The 22,122-nt window shown below is 45.4% G+C and overlaps 1 protein-coding gene across 5 annotated transcripts in view; it reads left to right on the forward strand.

Moving 5' to 3' along the window:
* ADD2 (adducin 2) overlaps positions 1–22,122 on the forward strand; it is a 126,974-nt gene that overhangs the window by 59,180 nt on the left and 45,672 nt on the right. For 2 of the 5 annotated variants that reach the window (XM_040345856.1, XM_040345860.1), the window contains exons 1-4: positions 812–945; positions 7,932–8,023; positions 15,183–15,402; positions 19,685–19,823. In XM_040345856.1, the coding sequence (XP_040201790.1) occupies positions 15,220–15,402; positions 19,685–19,823 (322 nt within the window). In that variant the 5' untranslated portion in view covers positions 812–945; positions 7,932–8,023; positions 15,183–15,219. Of the gene's footprint in view, positions 1–811; positions 946–7,931; positions 8,024–15,182; positions 15,403–19,684; positions 19,824–22,122 lie in introns of those variants that run through there. The other 3 variants (XM_040345857.1, XM_040345858.1, XM_040345859.1) reach the window with 3 other exon arrangements.

Genomic DNA, 22,122 nt, shown 5'->3' on the forward strand with positions numbered 1-22,122 from the left:
ATTCGATTGTAATGTGGGGGGCCAGTGGAATAAAAAAAAGTTGTTTTTAAGGGGGAACCACCGCTTTAAATGCATTTTTTGCTGTGAAAATGACAATGGTCCCAAAAATGTGTCAAAATTGTCCGAAGTGTCCGCTATAATGTCGCAGTCAGAAAAAAATCGCTGATCGCCGCCATTAGTAGTAAAAAAATAATAATTAATAAAAATGCAATAAAACTATCCCCTATTTTGTAAATGCTATACATTTTGCGCAAACCAACCGATAAACGCTTATTGCGATTTGTTTTACCAAAAATAGGTAGAAGAATACGTATCGGCCTAAACTGAGGAAAATTTTTTTTTTTTATATATTTTTGGGGGATATTTATTATAGAAAAAAGTAAAAAATATTGAATTTTTTTCAAAACTGTCGCTCTATTTTTGTTTATAGCGCAAAAAATAAAAATAATTTTTTTTTACAGAGGTGATCAAATACCACCAAAATAAAGCTCTATTTGTGGGAAAAAAAGGACGTCAATTTTGTTTGGGAGCCACGTCGCACGACCACGCAATTGTCTGTTAAAGCGACGCAGTGCCGAATCGCAAAACCTGGCCTGGGCCTTTAGCTGCATTTTGGTCCGGGGCTTAAGTGGTTAAGCTGTGTGTTTTCTGCATTTCCCTGTGAGGCCGCACATCTGTCACTCTTGCTATCTATACGGCTTTGCTCTCTTATAGTTCTTGATTTCGCTTTTTAAGATTCTGTTAGTGGTGTAAAGGAGTGGGTGGAGTAGTAGGCGATGAGTTTATCTAATGCAAACAGCCATCTGTCCTCCCTCTGCTACCAGATCACAAGAGAGATCCTCTGTAGTGCAAGTAAGTCTTGTGTACATCATATCACCCCATGGGACGGTCATCTGAACCCAGCCCATGCTGTCAGGAGCAGGAGGTCTCTGGTTACTGAGCCCAGTGAGTAGTTACATTGTACATTGTATATGCACCAGTGGGTATTGATTGGCAATGAAGGTTGATCGTCATATGACAAAACCATTGCATTCATTTACCCTTTTTAAAGTCAAGATCTCCTTGTCAATATTGAGTTGCATACATTGCTTTGTGTCCTTCATTTTCTCAGGTAGATTTCTCTTACTTTCCTATTTCTTTCTATAGCCAGCTATACATTGAAATTCGTCCAGTTCAGCAGGGACAAGCCAAATTTCAATTCATGTATGGAGACAGTGGTTGTACACATGTCGATCTCTTGATGGATTTGTGCACAACCAGCCTGCTGATTTTTTTCTCTCTATTGCTATAGCTGGCAGTGCTGTTGAGTGTATTCTGACAGCGGGGAATCATCCCGCTGTCAGCATACAAAGGCTCAGCTGGAGAGTGTGGATGGGGGAATCGAGTCATTTTCTTTTTTTCAACCAGCGGGTTGAAGGAAACATAATGACTCATGTAAGCCTTTTTGTTACTCCAGGCTCTGTTCACTTCCAAATATTTTGTTCCAAGGGTGATCTGTAAATGGTAGAACCCCTATGAAGACAGTGGGGATGGCTGCTGGAGTCACTGTAACCTTTGTAACTGTGAAAGTCAAACCTCAAAAAATAAGAATTCCATGTAGGGAAGTCTTTTGCTAAGCCCACGACCACAAAAATAAATACACCTTCATAATATAGTTGGGTAAGAAATAGTTTAACCACTTCAGCTCCGGAAGGATTTACCCCCTTAATGACCGTGCCATTTTTTGCGATACAGCACTGCGTTAATTTAACTGACAATTGCGCAGTCGTGAGACGTTGTACCCAAACAAAATTTGCGTCATTTTTCCCCCCCACAAATAGAGCTTTCTTTTGGTGGTATTTGATCACCTCTGCGGTTTTTATTTTGTGCGCTATAAACAATTATAGAAAAAAAGCAATATTTTTTACTTTCTGCCATCATAAATGTCCAAAAATAAATAAATAAATAATGTATTTATCAGTCTAGGCCAAAATGTATTCTTTGACATATTTTTGGTAAAAAAAAAAAAAAAAATCGCAATAAACGTATATTGAATGGTTTGTGCAAAAGTTATAGGCCCGGATTCAGATACATTTTCGTATTTATCGGCGGGCGTAACGTATCTCAGATACATTACGCCGCCGTAACTTAGGGCGCAAGTTCCGTATTCAGAAAGAACTTGCGCCCTAAGTTAAGGCAGCAAGTGGTCCGGCGTAAGCACGCGGAATTCAAATTCTCCATGCAGTGGGCGTGTTGTATGGTAATGAAGGCTGACCCCACGTAAATGACGTTTTTGACTAACGGCGCATGCGCCGTCCGTGAACGTATCCCAGTGCGCATGCTCCAAATTACGCCGCGAATAGGCAATGCTTTCGACATGAACGGAACTTACGTACAGCCCTATTCGCGAACGACTTACGCAAACGACGTAATCGACGGAAAATTTGATGCTGGCCCGACGTTCATACTTACCATAGGATACGCCTCATATAGCAGGGGTAACTTTACGCCGGAAAAAGCCTAACGTAAACAACGAAAAAAATGCGCCAGGCGGACGTACGTTTCTGAATCGGCATATCTACCTAATTTGCATATTCCTTGCGTAAAAATCTACGGAAGCGCCACCTAGCGGCCAGCGTAAATATGCAGCCTAAGATACGACGGTGTAAGAGACTTACGCCGGTCGGATCTTAGGGAAATCTATGCGTAACTGATTCTAAGAATCAGGCACATAGATACGACCCCGCACACTCAGATTTACGATGGCGTATCCGGAGATACGCTGTCGTAACTTGTATCTGAATCCGGGCCATAGTGTCTATAAAATAGGGGATAGATTTATAGACTTTTTTTTTTTTTAAATGTATTTACTGGTAATAGCGGCGATCTGCGATTTTTAGCAGGACTGCGACATGGCGGCGAACAAATCTGACCCCAAATGACACTTTTTGGGGACTAGTGACATTATTACAGTGATCAGTGCTAAAAAAGTGCACTGATCAAGGTATACATGACACTGGCAGGGAAGGGGTTAACACTAGGGGGCGATCAAGGGGTTAACTGTGTTCCCTGGGTGTGTTTTAACTGTGTGGGGGATGGACTCACTGGTACAACACAGAGATTGCTGTTCCTGATCACTAGGAACAGCAGATCTCCATGTTGTCCCCCTGTTATTAGGATTTATCCTGTGCTGGTCAAATGTTTTTCATTAATTTGATATGGAAAATACTGAATTTTTCCAGTAGATGGCGATAAGTATCATAGGAATGAGCATTTAACCCTTGCAGTGCGAAGGAGCCCACTGCAAGGGTGCATTTTTTTCTGGAGTTGGACTCCACACAAGCTAAATGTCAGGAGACATCAGCCTGGTTAGGGATGAGCCAAACAACCCCCCGTTCGGTTCGCACCAGAACCTTCGAACGGACCGACCGTTCGCACGAACATTTAGAACCCCATTGACGCTATGGGACTCGAACGTTCGAATTCAAAAGTGCTCATTTTAAAGCCTAATATGCAACTTATTGTCTTAAAACGGGTTTGAGAACCCGGGTCTTGTCCCAGGGAACATGTATGTAAAAGTTTTAAAAACAGTTGTTTTTTTCTGGAGCAGTGATTTTAATGATGCTTAAAGTGAAAAAAATAATGAAAAATTACTTTAAATATCGTACCTGCTGGGTGTCTATAGTATGCCTGTGAAGTGGCACGTGTTTAGAACTGTCCCTGCACAAAATGAGATTACTTGCGGCTTTAATGTAATGTCTGGTCCCTGCAATATGGATGAAAATCATTGAGAAAAATAGCACAGACACAGACAGTACACACACCACATAGCTTTAGGTGCAAACTACAGAGGACAAAGGCAGTACACAGACCATGTAGCTTTATGGTGCACACTGCAGAGGACACAGGCAGTACACCACGTGAGAATACTGCAGCTAGCACAATCACCTGCCTGCCAGTAAATTAGAAAGTGCAGATCTAGCTAAACTATACAGTGTATAAATATATATACAACACCTGGGATGCATATATATCCTCTACACACTGTAACATTAACTGACTAGCCTGCTTGCCTGCTCTATCTACCTACTAAAAATGACACTCTCTCTCTCTGTCTTCTCTCTTTTAACCACCGCAACACACTACACATGGCCGACCTGCAGGCAGCCTTTTATAGTGTGGGGCGTGTACTAAACCCCCTGAGCCATAATTGGCCAAAGCCACCCTGGCTTTGGCCAATTATGGCTCTCCGTTTTTTGCAAGCTGTGATTGGCCAAGCATGCGGGTCATAGTGCATGCTTGGCCAATCATCAGCCAGCAATGCACTGCGATGTCACAGTGAATTATGGGCCGTGAAACGCAACTCGAATTTGGCACGAACGGCCCAAAACGTTCGTAATTCGACGAACGATCGAACATACGATGTTCGAGTTGAACATGAGTTTGACTCGAATACGAAGCTCATCCCTAAGCCTGGTCAATAAAAACCGTCTGAGATTCGGCCCGTGTGTATATCAGCCGGCCCGACAGAAGGTGGCAATTTTGGCCAGCTTCTGTCAAATGAGCATGCTGGAAAACCAGCAACCAATCGGATCCCGAACAGCACTCTCAGTCAATGGTTGAAAGCACTAATCAGAGTGTTCTGGCGGGGAGGGGTGTCCCCTTGTCAAAACACAATAGCTCAGCGGGGGAGATCGATGTACTACGTTGGATCGTTAATGCAGCGGCTCTGACCGAAGCTGTCAGGTTTTGTTTTTTTCGTTCAACCCAGCATTCAACTATTAGTGGGTATAAGGTTTTAAGCTGACCCCCAGGCAAGTAAGTGCATCTCTGTACTTACTAATATATCATCAATATATTTTTTTAATGTAAGCAGTGTAAGGTGCTGATTTTGATTTGGTACCAGCCTCTTGCATTTCCATACAGTCCTCAGACTGGGAGAGGGAGAAGCAGCACAAGGAGCCAGTCTGTTGTGTTGCAGTGCAAGGAGCAGTGCAAGGAGCATGTGGGTATGGAGTTGGGTGTATAGGATTGTACTGTGTTTTTTATTTTGTTTTTTTATTTTTTGTGGTTGAACTGGATGGACTTGTGTCTTTTTTCAACCTGACTAACTATGTAACTAACTATGTAACTATGTTGATAGGAGGAGTGAGCAGAGTAACAAGGAGATGAGGTTATCTGGGGGCAGCTTCTTCTATCACTATATACTCACAGGCTGGTGGAGGGACAAGACCTGCCCCAGGCAAAAAAACAGGTCTTCTGTCCTGTCAGACAGGACTATGTCATGCGTCTTGGCTGTATAAATCTCAATACTGGATAACAGGAATATTAATAATTTGTTAGGTAAAACGCTCTCATATGTGTATCTGTGCATTTAGTTGTTTGCCTGTGATTCGGCTTTAAAGAGGAATTAAACACACCAATATAACTGTTTTGTACATCAGTTACATTCAAGGCATGTGTTGAATGATAACTGTTAGGCCCCGTACACACGATAGAATCCATCCGCAGATAAATCCCAGCAAATGGGTTTCTGCGGATAGATTCTATGGTGTGTACACGCCAGCGGATCTCTTTCCGCGGAGAAATCTCCTCTGGGATGGATTCCAGCAGATCGAATATTTGTTGTGCTGCACAACAAATCCATCTGCTGGAATCCATTCCAACGGATGGATCCGCTCGTCTGTACAGACTTACCGGATCCATCCATCCAAAGGGATTCCCCGCACGCGTCGTAATGATTTGACGCATGCGTGGAATTCCTTATATGACAGCGTCGCGCCCGTCGCCGCGTCATAATCGCGGCGACGGCGCGACACGTCATCGCCAGAGGATTTCCGCGCGGATTTCAATGGGATGGTGTGTACACTCCATCCCATCGAAATCAGCGGATATCTTTGAGAGGATTTATCCGTGGAAACGGTCCGCTGGACCGTATTCGCGGATAAATTCTCCCGTGTGTATGGGGCCTTAGGCCTCGTTCACATGGGGTGTACTATTCCATATGCCCATGCATGGCTGTGTTTACCTGCACAGAGATACATGGGTGTTCTACGCATACCTGTGCAGGCAGTCCCATACATGTCATTTGGGACCAGGGCTGTCTTTAAGGCAGGGCAAAAGGGGAAGCCGCCCCGGGCCCAGTCATTGTTGTGGGGCCCAAAGCAGCTGCCCCTTGAGACTACACTGCCTGGAAAGAGTGGATTCGGGAGGGGCCAAGAAAATGTTTTCCTAGGGTCCAACCACTATTAAAGATGGCCCTGGTTGGGACACAGTGGCTGCACAGCACCAGCGGCTGTGTTCCAATATGATATCTGTGTGGGTGTGGGTGCTTGTCCCCGAATGCAGATAATGCAGCTGTACCCACACAAATGTCATATTGGGAGCAGCAGCTGTGTTCATGCAGCCACTGTGTCACACTTGACATCAGTGTGACTTTCTGCACATGCACGAGGCTGCATGGAACACCTGTGTACCCCTTTTCAGGTATACACGGCTCTGTGGGGCATACAGTATACCCTGTGTGAATGAGGCCTTACAGTTACTAATGTGCTTATGTTAACTCTCAACCAAATTTTCAAGCCATCAAAATAGCTGGTGCCATGTCTGATGCAGTGCAAAAAAATAAAGGAATAAAGTCAAACATATAAGTTCCCTAAGATGTGTCACATTAACCCTTCCCTAAACCTCCCTGGGGCAAGGCACACACAGTGGTAAGTAGTCTGAGTCTCAGGCCTCGTACACACGGCCGAGGAACTCGACGGGCGAAACACATCATTTTGCTCGTCGAGTTCCTTGTGAGGCTATCGAGGAACTCGGCGAGCCAATTTTCTCCATTCCCGTCGAGGAAAAAGAGAACATGCTCTCTTTTTGGCTCGACGAGTTCCTCGACAGTTTTCTCGTCTAAAAATGTACACACGACCTGTTTCCTCGGCAAAAAAAAAAAAAACAGCAAGTTTCTTGCTGGTTTTTGCTGAGAAACTCGGTCGTGTGTACGAGTCCTTAGGCTGTGGGAGGCACCCAGCAGGCCCCACCCACTACAGGCTGGCTGCAGACAGCTACAGGAGGGGCGGAAACAAGACCAGTCACCCTGCACAAGGAGAGAGAGCAGCAGTGACTGGTCTTTATTACAGGAAACTCCTGCACAACTTGTTACACTGGATTACTTCACAGATCTGGAAGAAATACACAATGCACAACAACATTCAAATAAGAAAACACGTGACTTGTATTTACACAATATTTGCTTATCCCACAGCTCAGCTTTATTCCTGCTGTCTGGGTCATTGAGAGAAATTAATAGATTCCCCATCCACCCTAAACAGCATGGATGGAGGACTCTCCCCTGCCGGTTGCTGTATTTTGACAGCTGCTGCTCTCACAACTGTCAGATTACCTGAACAGTGATTTTTAAATAGTAGTTTGCCAAGCTGTGTGATACTGACAGCGCCACCCACAGGCTCCAGTTTCAGCCGATTAAGCAGGAATTGGCCAAAATTCAAGCTGTGAAGGACCAGCCTAACCGTTAACATTTGTAATAATCCAAATATCTTTAATAAAACAACATTACCACCTTTAGGTTTCTTTAATCTCGATTATTCACTTGTATATCAACTCTGAAGAAGGGATATCAACTCTAGAGAGGATGCACCAACTCCTCCCTGAGCTCAATGCTGACAGAAGACACTTAAAAAGTACCATGTAACAAAGGATTACAAGGATTACATGAAGGACAACTGAAGGCTTTCTTAATGAGTTGCAGACCTTAGGCGTGCTACACACGCCCCAAACAAGTCATTGTTGTGCACATGGCGTGCGTAGCACATCCAGTCTCTCTACCCTTTAAGTCTTGAGCATTTTTGATACCAAGGTGTTTGGTAAACAGATGCATGTAGCAGAAATTTGAATTACAGCCTGGGAATTTGACATTGCAATTTCATTTTGTTCTGCAGATCTTTCTCTGATTCATGCTCCTGTAAATATGTGTGGCAAGCGTCATCACCAACTGGCTTCCCCCTTTGTGTTCTGCTGTGTTTGAAATTCTGTAAGTAAATTGGCTGCCACTCAGAAGTTGTGACATCGGTGACACCAATCAGTGTTAAATCTGTTGGGCTTTGCTGGCACAGTCTGTGAACCTTTGCTTGGCAGTAATAGGTGTGTCTGCTTGGCAGCAGCTGTACTGATCCTTGTTCTGCGTGTGTGCAGTGATCACGCTGTGTGCGTCCTCCTTCTTTCTGTATCCTAGCAACCCCAGAGATGCTGCCATTCTGTGCAGGAGGAGGTGGGAGTCGTGTTCAAGTAAACGATTCATTGCTACACTGATTCTCGCCCCAAATGTCTAGTGTGACCCAGTAAAAGACTGCAAAAATGATAGCAAAGTGATTTTTTTTAAAGGGCCCCTACAGGTTTGTGCCATAATGTGTTAGTATGCACCGCATGTTAGCACATTATGACAGACTTACCTGTCATGCAGCCCTCCAGCGCTGCGTTGTCACCCCTCCCGGTGCTTCTATCTTCACCTGGTCTTTCTTCCTAGTTTGTGCTCTCTGGCCATTCACATTGCTGGGTCATGATGACGTCACTGGATGCACACAGGAGTCACGATAACAGCAGGACACTCAGAGCTGCAGGGCAACTGTGCATGCACCTGTGATGTCATCAGCATACTGGTACATCACTTTAGCACATGTGCACTAGTGTACCCCCTGCGGTGCACAGCAGCACAATCCCATGAACGCTGTGTTCAATGGATACAGTGGATCACAGCACTTGGTGCAGTGGCCAGGGTATCATGTGATCGCTATGATTATTCATAGTGATCACATGATTACAATGTGAAAAATGGCTTCCATTCATGACTATATTGTGAAGCTGTGATTGGCCCACAGCTATCACAGGGTTTGAAACTTTACCCACAGCTATCACATGGTACCTGGGCCAATCACAGCACCCTGTGCCATGTGATTAGCTGTGGCCAATCACTGTATGTTAACAGTAAGCAAGTTGTTCATTTGAGAGCATGTCAACAGTAAGCAAGCAAGCCATTCAGGTAGTTACCGTATTTATCGGCGTATAACACGCACAGACGTATAACACGGACCCTAACTTTAAGAGGGAAGTTTCAGGAAAAAACTTTCCACAGCCCCCTGCGTATAACACGCAGGCACAGTTTACCCTCTATTTTCAGGGTAAAAAAGTGAGTGTTATACGCCAATAAATAAAGTAACTATGGCTTATAACAGTAATTATTACTGTTATAAGCAGGGCTCAAGTCCTGCGGGAACGCGTGGGAACGGAGTTCCTGCACTTTTTTCACAGCAGGAACTCAGTTCCCTTTGCAGGACTAGAGCAGCCGAGCCGCCCAAGCCAATCCTTCACTAAGCGGCGATGCCCAGCTCGAGACGCTGTCAGAGGCAGGCGAACCTTAATAATCCTTTATGTTACTGGCCTCTTCCTGTATATGGATTCATCGGGTAGTGTGCGGGTATTCCGTCACTTCCTCTGTATGGATTCATCGGGTAGTGTGCGGGTATTCCGTCACTTCCTCAATGTCGCAATGTCTCCTGGGAGCTTTTGTCATTGTTCCCAGAATACATTGCGGAGGTCTGCCGCAAGTTATCGCGGGATTTAGACAGAACTTGCTTCTTTCTAAGCAAGCGGTTTAGTAATTATGCATATGATCATTTTTTTTGGAGGTGGAGTGGATCATGGGTGGGAGTGCCCACACTTTTTTCCCCAGGACTTGACCCCTGGTTATAAGCAAGAACAGTATAACAAAAAATCGATGTCGCTATGGTGACACTCAAATACTCAGATGAAGGTATATAAAAAAAATTGTACAATTTTTTTTTTTTTTTTTTGTGCAAATTGTCACCAGTCAGAATGCCTGATCACGATCACACCATTTAATTTTATTTATTTATTTTTTGTGTTTTATTGTTTATATCATAAAAAAACGAAAATCCAGTGCTGGTCAATCACTACAAAAAAAAAGCTCTATTTGTGTAAGAAAAAATATATATAATAATGTAATTTGTGTACAGTGTTGCATGTTCAAGCAATTACTAATTTAAGTAACACAGGTGTTTTTTTTTTATTGGTGGAGGAACTGGTTTCACCCCGGGCGACAGGAAAAGGGTTAATGAATCAGGCCTGGCTACAGACAGCGCATTCAGCAGAGCTGGTAACTTGGTGCCAGTAGCTCAATGTTAGATTTATAGCATAATTTGATGTGCTGAAGCACGCACTTTAATCGCATGGGGATGTGCAATTCTGGGACAGCAGACTGATCTGACAGGCACTAATCCTCTCCGCAGACCGTTCTGATGGGGCTGGGAGGGTGCATTCAGAGGCTCATCAGCATCATTGTGCTAAGTGCTTGGACCAGAAAGGGTTGAAGCGGTGTGAGGGAAGGTAATGCACTGGGAACAAGGCTACTATAACATCATACAATCTCCTTTACAGTACAACTAGTGTTCTAATAATAATAACAACAACTATAATAATGCAACAGGCCTCCTTTATTAAGATAATGGCTAGACCACTGTTGATGTGTATGTAGCACTACCCCCTCAGGAGCCGCTGGTTGATTTGGGATCGGCGTATTAAGTTACCTCTGTGTGATGTCTAGGGGTGAAGGTAGTGAGTAGAGCAGAAATCGGATGTCCAATCAGCAAATAAGGTTTTCTGAATGCTTTATTTTCTTGGCCCAACACGACCAACATCAACTTGAGGTAGACAGGAAAGGTTGATGAAATAAAGGAACCTTGCAGTATCAGGCTTTGGATAGAAGGAAAGCAGTCCTGCTTTCTGTAGTAGTACAGTTCGTCGCCACTCCAGCCAGAGTGGGTGAAGTGCCTCCGGACAGACCCCTGCCACAGGCCTGGCAGCCAGAGTGCCACTTTAAGGTTGCTGGGAGGAGCAGGCCTCTGCCACAGACCTGGCTCTAGTGAGACCTCTGCCACAGGCCTAGTACTTGGATGAGCTAAATGGTTGAGCAAATCCTCCCAGTAATTAGCATTAGGGTCACCAGCTGACAGTGCAAGTGTACCTGTCAATGTTCCGGTCACCAGATCCCCGATGGTTCGTTCAAGCCCTTTTGGATAACCTGCCTCCGGGTTCTCCTCAAGCCAATCCCCCACCGAGCGGCATACAGCTTGGGATCTTCTTAGTAGAAGGGGAACCCAGTAAGTCACTGGGGCCCCTTGGTTGCATCAGTTGCTCCAGACCAGGAGGGCCCAGAGCCTGGAACTCCGCGTAGCGCGCGACCCCAGGCCAGGTAGGCCATAGTGGTGGGGCCCGCGATGTGCGCACACCCTAAAGGTGGGTGCCGCACCTGGAACCCGCGAAGAACCAAGAACAATGGCCCCTGCCACAGAAATACTCCTCCCCAGCATGCCCCGCGAGGGAAAGCTCCTCTAATTGACTGCTGAGAAGAAGCGGCTCCGCCTGGACCTCTCTGGCGCCGCCCAGGGATGGAACCGCATCCCTAGAACACAGTCTGATCCACAGAACAATCCAGATTTGGCGACAGCCAAATTTAACATAATTAAGAATGAGAGCAACTTACCTCTCTCATTCGCCCACTAACTTTAGCGTAGTGCCCTTACTGAAAGTAAAGGGGGCGCTACATGTAATATGCAGTAACGCATAGCAACCAATCATATCTTAAAAACAGATTTATTTCCCACAACGCCTTGCTATACAGCTTGTTTGCTGCCAGTTTGTAAAGTTGAATGTGTATTCCCAGATGCCAGTCTGTGTGGGACCGGGCAGAATGAGCTGGCTGTGAGATTCATTTAGGTGGTAGGGTCAGCTTTAGGCAGGTTCTTATTGGATAACATCAACCCTGAAGAAAGCTTACCTTTTCCTTCGATTTCTCTTCTAAATGTTTTTTTTTCTTTGTCTGAATTTCTCACTTCCTGTTCCTCCTCAGTAAGCTGACATGAAGTGAGAAATTCAGACAAAGAAAAAAAAACATTTAGAAGGGAAATCGAAGGAAAAGGTAAGTGAACCAACAATGCACTAGCTTAAAGGAACCTATTTAGAAAATAAAAACGAACCTTTAAAACCCCTTTAATGTGCAGCACAATACATTTTATGATGCAAGAAATTAAAAACTGCCTGTGTATCTTACCAAGAAGGCCACAGTTCAAAGTTGTGGGTACCATACTGAGAAGACATTGAAAGGATAACTTCCTCTACAGATACATACCTAACTTTATTGGACAACAGCTTCCTCCAGGAATCTTCATCGCCTCAGGCCGAAATCTCCCTTTCCGCTGGCCTGCAAAGGCATTCCCCATAGACCTCTACTTGGCCATTAAGAGCTGTACTTTTCATACCAGAGAGCTGAGATTTTCTAAAACTCAGCAATAGCTGTTTATATGCTTCCTATGTATAGATGTTCTTTAAAACTCTCTACTCATGGAAATCTGCTTACACTTATAGGCCCAGATTCACAGAGAGCAAGGCGCACATTACGCCGCCATAGAGTAACCGCCGTAAGCTACGCCAACGCAGCGCAGAGAGGCAAGCATTGAATTCAGCAAGCCAGTGCTCCGAACGCTGCGCCAGCGTGGCGTGGGTTTCGTAGGCGTACGCCGGCGTAGGTGGAAGTGGACGTGACCCATGCAAATGAGGCGTGACCCCATGCAAATGATAGGCCGAGCGCCAGACAGGTACGTATCACGAACTGCGCATGCGCACGCTCACAACCACGCCGGCACAACTGCCTAAGCTACGCCGGATCACTGCGTACGCCGTGAACGTAACGTACGCCCAGCCAGACACACAATACGCCAGCTTGTGTTCACTGGTGCAGACTTGAGCATGTCTGTTGCTGGGTTGCACCTCCTTTATGGGGAATAACTTTACACCGGACGTACAACTTACGCGCATCTAGCGTAGCATGCGCCGGGCACACGCACGTTGGTGAATCGCCATATTTCCCTCATTTGCATGTTTGAATGGCTAATCAATGGGAGCAGCACCATGCTCCCAGCCTAAATGTGCGCCCACTCTACGCCGGCGTAAGCAAGATACGTCGGCGGGGTGTAGCCTGTTTTTAGGCGCATATTAGTTTGTGGGTCTGGCGCACAGATACGACGGCGCACATTTGCACTTACATCGGCATAACTTGTTATACGTTGGTGTAAGTGCTTTGTGAATCTGGGCCATAGTGTATGTTTTTATTACAACTTAAAGTAAATTAGGATGTCCTGCTGCTTCATCCCTGTACCCAGGATTCTTTCTCGATCTAATGGTGAGAGCATATGCCAGTCTTCTTCTCTACTGTAATAGTGAACAGTGGGAGCAAAATACCAGTTTTCTTCACAGCTCTACTAGTAAATAGTGGAGGAAAGATGTCAGACTTCTTCTTAGCTCCATCAGGGAATGATGGAAGGGAAGCACTTGTCAATCTCTTCTTGGTTTAAAGTAATTTTGGGGGGGCACATGTCCGTTTTCCTCCCAACTCTAAAGGGAAGGGGTGGTGTGCACATGCCACTCTTCTTCCAACTCTAACAAGGAATGGTGGGGGCACTAGCCAACCTTCTTCCCAACTTTAATAGGGAATAGTGGGGGTTCATGCCGGTCTTCTTCCCAACTTTAGCAAACAATGGCGGGAGAACATGCCAGTCTTCTTCCCAACTTTAACAAGTAATGGTGGGGGAACATGCCAGTCTTCTTCCCAACTTTAACAAGGAATGGCGGGGGAACATGCCAGTTGCCTTCAGAGCTTTTATAGGGAATGGTGGAGACTCATGCTAGTCTTCTTCTCAACTCAAAAAGGGAATGGTGGTTGAACATACCACTCTTCTTCCCAGATCCAACAGGAAATGGTGGGGGAACATGCCAGTTGTCTTACCAGCTCCAACAGAAAATGGTGGGGGAACATGCCAGTTGTCTTACCAGCTCCAACAGGAAATGGTGGGGGAACATGCCAGTTGTCTTCCCAGCTCCAACAGGAAATGGTGGGGGAACATGCCAGTTGTCTTAACAGCTCCAACAGAAGATGGTGGGGGAACATGCCAGTTGTCTTACCAGCTCTAACAGGGAATGGTGGAGGCACATGCCAGTTGTCTTCCCAGCTCTAACAGGGAATGGTGGAGGCACATGCCAGTTGTCTTCCCAGCTCTAACAGGAAATGGTGGGGGAACATGCCAGTTGTCTTACCAGCTCTAACAGGAAATGGTGGGGGAACATGCCAGTTGTCTTACCAGCTCTAACAGGAAATGGTGGGGGAACATGCCAGTTGTCTTCCCAGCTCTAACAGGAAACGGTGGAGGCACATGCCAGTTGTCTTCCCAGCTCTAACAGGAAATAGTGGAGGCACATACCAGTCTTCTTCCCACCTCAAACGGAGCATGGAAGGGGCACCTTGCAACAGTCTTCTTTTAAAGTGGAGTTCCACCCATAAATATAACATTACATCAGTACTTTTAAAAAAATGTCATTAGTCCTTTAAGAATTTTTTTTTTTTTTTAGATGCCTTCAAAGTGTTGTTGCTAGGCAGAATAGTTAATGTTCCCTCTTCCTGCACCTAGGTGCTTAAGCTTCACCGCACAGACTCCTGGGAATGTAGTGGGTGTAACTTTCCAGGAGTCTGTGCACTCCCCAGTCTCGAAGAATCATGTGACTTGGACAGTGCAGGTGCTGAAACCTGATCTGAAAACTATTACATTGCTTGTGCAGCACTGAGCATGTGCAAGATCTGCAAAGCTGAAATCCAGGAAGTCATACAGTCTGGCTTCATGATGCCCACACTTAAGATGGCCCCAGTCAATTTCTATTTTATAAAGTGTCTAAATGCTGTAACAACCTAACAAAACGGACCTTAGTTTACAGACTAACTTTACTAGAATACATTAAGCTTGTGTATTACAGGGGTATTTATATTTAAAAAGTGAAATTGTGGGTGGAACTCCGCTTTAAGTTCTAACAAAGAATGCTGGGAGTACTTATACAATAAAAGATTCATTCTGTTTTCTCTATATAAAAAAAAATAGTAAATATGTATAGAACTGTTATTAACTTATTGCACAACTGCATAACCTGATTATCACAATCAATTCACATATATATTGCATAACTTACTCTTTTAAGGCCAACAAATAATCCCTTTAACCTTTTAGATTTGTATTCTTGTCCACTTTGGGATGGAGTAAAGAGCATTGTTTACAATAATGAATCTTTCTTCACAGGATTGATGTGCAGTGGAGATCGAAGTGACCAATAAAGATGAGTGAAGAAACTACCCCCGAGCTTGTGTCCTCGCCTCCCTCAACTGGGCAGAGATATTTTGACCGCTGTTCAGAGGATGACCCAGAATATCTGCGCATTAGAAACATGGCGGCTGACCTCAGGCAGGATTTCAATGTCATGGATCAAAAGAAACGAGTGACCATGATTATGCAGAGCCCCGTGAGTAGACACAGAATATACAGAGTAATATAGAAGGAAGGGGAAGTGAAAAAAGGTATTGTTTTCTGTTTGCTCCTGGTCTTTTAGGACCAAATATTATCTTAAAGTGATTGGAAACGTTCACCTTGTAAAAAAAACATTCAGTTTAAAATAGAAATTAAACTCAAAACATTTGTGTATAGATATAAAAAACACTATAAATAAAAAAAAAATCCTTTTTTTATAAGTGATTAGATTCCCTCTGTTATCAGCTGCATAAAAGCTGGAGGAGGAGAAACACCAGCACACAGATCTTCCCAGTGAATGGCTGTGCAGGGGTTTGTGTGTTAGGACAAGCCTGATCATTGGAGGAGAGCAAGCTGTGTTCCCAGCACAGCTAGATAACTGACAGTGTGGTCAGTTTTTAATAGGAAAGCAGAGGGACTGGCAGGAACACCAGGGATTTCACACAAAGGAAGCAATCAAAGAGAAGAGGATACTTTCTCATACAAGTACATATTATATCATGTATATATATTTATATCAGGAATATAAAATGTTGGGGTAACAAATGCTTTAAATTTGAACTTCCCACACTTCTTCTGCCACATTTGTAATGAGAGAGGGGTAGCGGGTAGCTGATTTTGACAGGTACCTATTCCCACTTCTGGTCAGATCACCATGGTGGATCCATCAGAAGTTCTCCCCCCCCCCCTTCCTGCCCGCATTCTTCTGGGATTGGTCACAGGTACCAAAAGGCAGGAGGACCATTCACAAAACACAACGCAGCTCACGCATGTGCACTGGGCAGCAAGCTGTGAAGCTGCAGGGAGTCACAGCCGGCTGCCCACAGTGAACCTGCCGGCTTGGGTGAGGAAGGCGTTGGATCCCTGGATGAGTAAGTGCCTGTTTATTAAACGTCAGCAGCTAGTTTTCGTAGCTGTTGACTTAAAATTTTTGCATAATTAAAGGAAGCTTAAAATGATTATAAAGGCAGGTTTTTTTTATCTTAATGCATTCTATACATTAGGATAAAAAGCCTTCTGTGTGCAGAAGCCCCCCTAATACTTACCTGAGCCCCCTCTAGATCCAGCAGTGTGCACAAGTGTCTCGGTTGCCTGGGACTCCCATCCTCTTTGGCTGAGACAGCAGTGTGGCGCCATTGGCTTCTGCTGCTGTCAATCAAAGTCTGTCAACCAATGGGCAGAGAAAGGGGGCCAGGCCATGTCTCTGTGTCTGAATGGACACACAGAGCTGCGGCTTGCGTGCCCCCATAGCAAGCTGCTTGCTGTGGGGGAACTCAACAGGAGGGAGGGGGCAGGAGCAGCGAAGAGGGATCCGAAAAGAGGAGGATCTAGGCTGACCAGATTTTTTAAATTAAATCCAGGGACGTTTTTTTTTTACTAGTAATGGTGGTAATCAGCGACTCTCTGCCCGTCGCCGCCTGCCTCACAGCCTGTCAAGTCTTACTCTCCGGGCCCCGGCTACTACTGGGTGGGGAGCGGAGGAAGATCACTCCGCCAGGGAAGGCAAGGAGATAGGCAGACGGCTGGCCGGGACTTGAGCCAAGGCAGAAGAACATGCGATGTGTGATGTGCACATGTGCGATGTGTGAAATGGGTATGCACCTGAAACTGAAGAAATATTCCCTCCGCTCCGACCAGCACATGATCATCAGAAAGGGGCACAGATAATGGAAAAAAATTCACCCCCCATAGCTATTAGGAGCGGCGGGGGTGTAATTCAGATTTTTTTATTTTTTATTCTGCACTGACTGTCTTTAAAATTGCCCCAGCCCCTGTTCAAATCCAATCCGGGAACAAAATCAGGGACAGACTTGGTCCGGGGACAGTGTCTTAAATCCGGGGACTGTCCCCAGAAAGAGGGATGTCTGGTCACCCTAATCTAGGCTGCTCTGTACAAAACCATTACACAGGGCAGGTAAGTATAACATGTTTGTTATTTTCATAGAGAAAAAAATGGGACGTTACAATCACATTAAGTTATGAACAGATTGGGGCAATAGAAATTATGTTGGGTTTTTATTGCTGTTTTTGACTCCATTGGGGAGATTTTTCCCCTCTTCCTATAATTACACTTACCTGTGCTGTCCTGTTCCAGAAATAGTTCTTTAAAAACTGTGACAGTCTAGCAGTACCTTTTACATTATTTGTATCCCCCATTGTCCTTCCCAGTTATTTTTTTTTGAGCTCTACCGTAAAGTATAACTAAAGGTAATTTTTTTTTAATTTTGGATAGAGTGTAGACTAGAGGGATTAGAACAGGTTTTTACTGCAGTCTGTGTCCCGGTTAGGGAGATGCACTTTCTCTATTTGTCCTGTTCATCGTTTTGAGTGAAACTGAAAGAAAATCCCACATTATGGGTTGGCACCAGAACAGGAACTAAGGGGAAATATTCCAATGGGGACACTAGTTCTGGTGACCACCATGGATTTCCCCACCTCCTAGGGATTTTCGCTCGCTTCCTGTTTTGGCTATGGGACAGGAAGTATTGAGAAAATAGCAAAATAAAAATGATGGGGGTATTAACCCTCCCTTAACCTATCCAAAGTATATATAAAAAAAAAGTTTTGCCTTTAGTTTATCAACTACGCAGCTACCAGTAGTAGTGTTTGCACTACAGCCCAGCCAACAAGAAACATTCCATACTGCTGGGTATATTGCACCATTGTATGGCTTTTAAACAGTACAAGAGTACTTTCTTACACTGCGTTGAAAACAGTGGCCCAGATTCTCGTAGAATCGCCTATCTTTAGGCGGGCGTAGCGCATCTGAGATGCACTACGCCGCCGTTACTTAGAGCGGCATTTCCGTATTCTCAAAGAACTTGCGCTTTAAGTTACGCCGGCGTAGTGTAACTGGGCCGGCGTAAGCCCGCCTAATTCAAATGTGGAAGTGGTGGGCGTGTTTTATGGAAATTAATCGTGACCCCACGTAATTGACGCTTTTTTCGAACGGCGCATGCGAACGCATGCTCAGTATCACGTCGAATTTTCAAATTAAATTACGCCCGCTCAATGCCTAGTCGACGTGAACGTAACTTCCGTCCAGCCCCATTCACGGACGACTTACGCAAACGACGTAAAACGTGACAAATTTTACGCTGTTCCCACGTCCATACCTAACATTGGTACGCCTCATCTACGCCTCATAGAGCAGGGGTAACTTTACGCCCAAAAAAGCCTAACGTAAACTACGTAAAAAAAGCGCCGGCCGCACGTACGTTTTGAGAATCAGCGTATCTAGCTCATTACCATATTCAACGCGTAAATCGACGGAAGCGCCACCTAGCGGCCAGCGTAAATATGCAACTTAGGCCGGGTACTAACGAGCAAACATGTACGGTGAAACCGGTCCGTCGGACCGTTTTCACCGTACATGCCTGCCAGAGGGCTTCTGTACGATGGTTGTACTAACCATCGTACAGAAGTCCGCGCATAAACATTACGCGGGGCGTGTCCGCGTCGTCGACGTGGGCGGGCCTGCCATTTAAAGGCTTCCACGCATGCGTCAAAGTCATTCGACGCATGCGAGGGACGGCGGGCGCTCGGACATGTACGGTAGGTCTGTACTGACGACCGTACATGTCCGAGCGGGCAGGATTCCAGCGGACGGTTTTAAAACACGTCCAGGAATATTTGTCTGCTGGGAAAAGGCCCGGCGGGCAAATGTTTGCTGGAATTCGGCCCGCTCGCGCCTACACACGACCGAACATGTATGCTGAAACTGGTCCGCGGATCAGTTTCAGCATACATGTTTGGTCGTGTGTACGGGGCCTTAGATACGCCGGTCGGATCTAAGTCAAATCAATGCCTAACTGATTCCAAGAATCAGGCGCATATATACGACGCCTCAAACTCAGAGTTACGACGGCGTATCTGGAGATACGCCGGCGTAACTCCTACGAGAATCTGGGCCTATGAATTTATTATAGCCATAATGTGTGCCATAATGCATAACAACTATTGAAAAATCATTAGTCCAGCAAAATTAAACTGCAAAAGGCTGAAAATTTGACTGTTAGCCATTATAATTTTCACATTAATAAATAAAACAGATGTAAGCTAATCCACTGAGACAATGCAAAAGGCAATTTAATATTAAAGTGCAGAGTAAATGAACTTGCAACAACTAATCACACATCACTTCTGGAATTATGATTTTGGTTGGGTTGCCATTGATTACTGTACTTTACTATACATTATGGAATCAGTCCCTTTGAGTCTCATCCTGCAGCAAAGCTATATATTTTGTATATGTATTTATTAATTTCCTCTCCCAGTCTTTCAGGGAGGAGCTGGAAAGTCTCATTCAGGAACAGATGAAGAAAGGGAACAACTCGTCCAATATCTGGGCCCTCCGGCAAATCGCTGACTTCATGGCCAGCACTGCACCATCTGTCTTCCCCACCTGTCCAGTCAGTAAGTGCCTTCACATTGTGTATGGGGAGGCTGCTCGTTGGGGCATAGCCTGTAGTCTTCTCTCAGCCAAAATGAAAAGAATAGAAAATATTTTTCTGTAGGTAAAAAGATGAGACTCTGCAAATATTACCTTAAATGGCTGCATTTTTGTGACCAAATATATACAATAATTTCTGTCATGGATCTTAAGATATTAAAGTGTTTCTACTTGACATCTGTTACACAGGAGAGGGACATTCAATGCAAGGACACCGGCTATTGAAATGCTAAGTGGAACCAGCTAGAGAAATACCTTTTATTGTGCTCTGCAGGTTAAGAGCGGGTGTCGGAGACGCTCCGTCTGGCTAAAAACTATGGATTGAAGGTTAATTGAATCTAGATGTATGTGTTTATTGTTCTAAAGGTCAGAAGCCTCCTGTCAGCTGTATTGAATTAGCATTCTATTGTCTAAAGCAATGTAACCTCTCAGAGGTAGTAATTAAGTAGACCGGGTTATTGTGTACATTGATTACCCCCTGGGGCTTCTGTCTCAATACACAAGTCTTTCTATCCAAGCTATTGGACCAATCCCTGTTGACAATTTCAAGTCCTCATTTGCATGGTCAAGGAGGACTTGAGTGAAGACTGGATATACTTTACAATTGACCAATAGGAAAGCGGTTGTTGGGAGTGGGATGTTCCAAATTCTGTATAAAAGTGTGCTGTGTATTTGAAAATAAAGAGTCCTGTTGGAACTTACATACAGCCTGCCTGGTGTTTGTTCTTAATGGGTCCGAATGGCACATAGCTGTAATTCGGATCCCGGAACCTTGGATGACTGGACCATCAGACGTTGCAATCTGCAAGCTGACTCACTGGTAGCAGAGGAGTGTCGGGAGAGCAGGACCTGGGCGAGCAAGGGTCTCGTCACATTGGTTGGCAGCGGTGGGATTTGCTCTCCAGTTACTGGGACAACTCCAAACCACCACCATGAATGACCAGCTATGCAGCCTGGAGGAGAACCATGCTAAAAGACTTGCTTGAGAGCCGTGGAGGGACCGGTGGGAAGAACAAGGCCACCCTGATCATTGCGCTAGCCGAGATGGATCAGAGGGATGGTGATGCAGGACCCCGGTCAGTTGAAGACTTGTTCCAGCAGCGAGTTCAACAGCGGTTGGCATTATATGGTGCGAACCCATCAGAGACCGCCATACAGAATACCATTAGAGACCTCCAGCGGCAGGATGAGAGAGAACGAGAGCGACAACAGAGAGAACGAGAGCGGCAACAGGAGCTGAGAATTGCAGAAATACGGCGATCGGTGACAACGCCTAAAGAAGCAGCACCAAATGAAAGAAGAGGAGAGGTACAGATATCAGTAACCATGGAAGAGGAATTCAGAAGGAGGTTGCGAGAGAAGCAGATACAGCGCAGAGGACCAGTATCAGAGGAGGTCCTGCTTGGATGGTCTGATTCGATCCGCTGCGAACTCTGGAAAGAAGCGCTAGCCCGCGAGCAGCGACACCAGGGAAAAGCTCTCCCCTCCATCCATGTAAGGTACTGGTCACAGTATGAAGTACGGATGCTGTTATTGGGGGAACAACCAAAGCAGGAGTGGACAGCAGAGTTAAGCAGGCTGATCCGGGAAGAGATGCGGTTGGACGAGAGCTACAGAGCCCTCCGGTGGTATGTAGTCCAAGAGTGCCCGTGGTCAGCGGATGACAGCCCCACGGAAGGCTTTGACTATGATGGCCTGGGATTGTTGTATTGGAGGATGTCCAGGGATCCCAACTTTGGGAGCGATCGGGAGTGGCGTTGGGAGGAAATAATGGAGCACAGAGAGCGAAGACTGAATGTCCCGGAAGTGCACTGGTTACAGGAAGATTTGGAATTCCTGGCCGCTCAAGAATGGGAACTGGAAATCACCTACAAACAGCTGCTAGACTCCGCTCAGCAGCAGGGTGAGGTTCCCTTTACCTGGGACTATGAGGAAATATCAGCTGACAGTGATGAAATCCTGGCTGATGAATCAGCAGTGGAAAATCGGGAGCTTGCCATTCCCAAAGCTGAAGTGCTGACCGCAGGGCCGAGCTCTGCTAACCTCTGCTCAGTACCCATAGCATCTTCTGGGTTCCATGGGCAGGAGATGGTGAACCTCTATCCCCAGACACCAGTTGTAGAGACAGGGGATTTGATAGACTTTTCTTCTGAGGAAGAACAACCTGGGGAGCCTCCAACAGAAGAGCTGGTATCAGGGCCAAACTTCACTGTGCTCTGCCCAGCACCAAGGACAGTATTTGTGGAGTTACAAGGAACTTCC

Source organism: Rana temporaria, chromosome 3 (assembly GCF_905171775.1).
Source record: "Rana temporaria chromosome 3, aRanTem1.1, whole genome shotgun sequence".
NCBI lineage: Eukaryota > Metazoa > Chordata > Amphibia > Anura > Ranidae > Rana > Rana temporaria.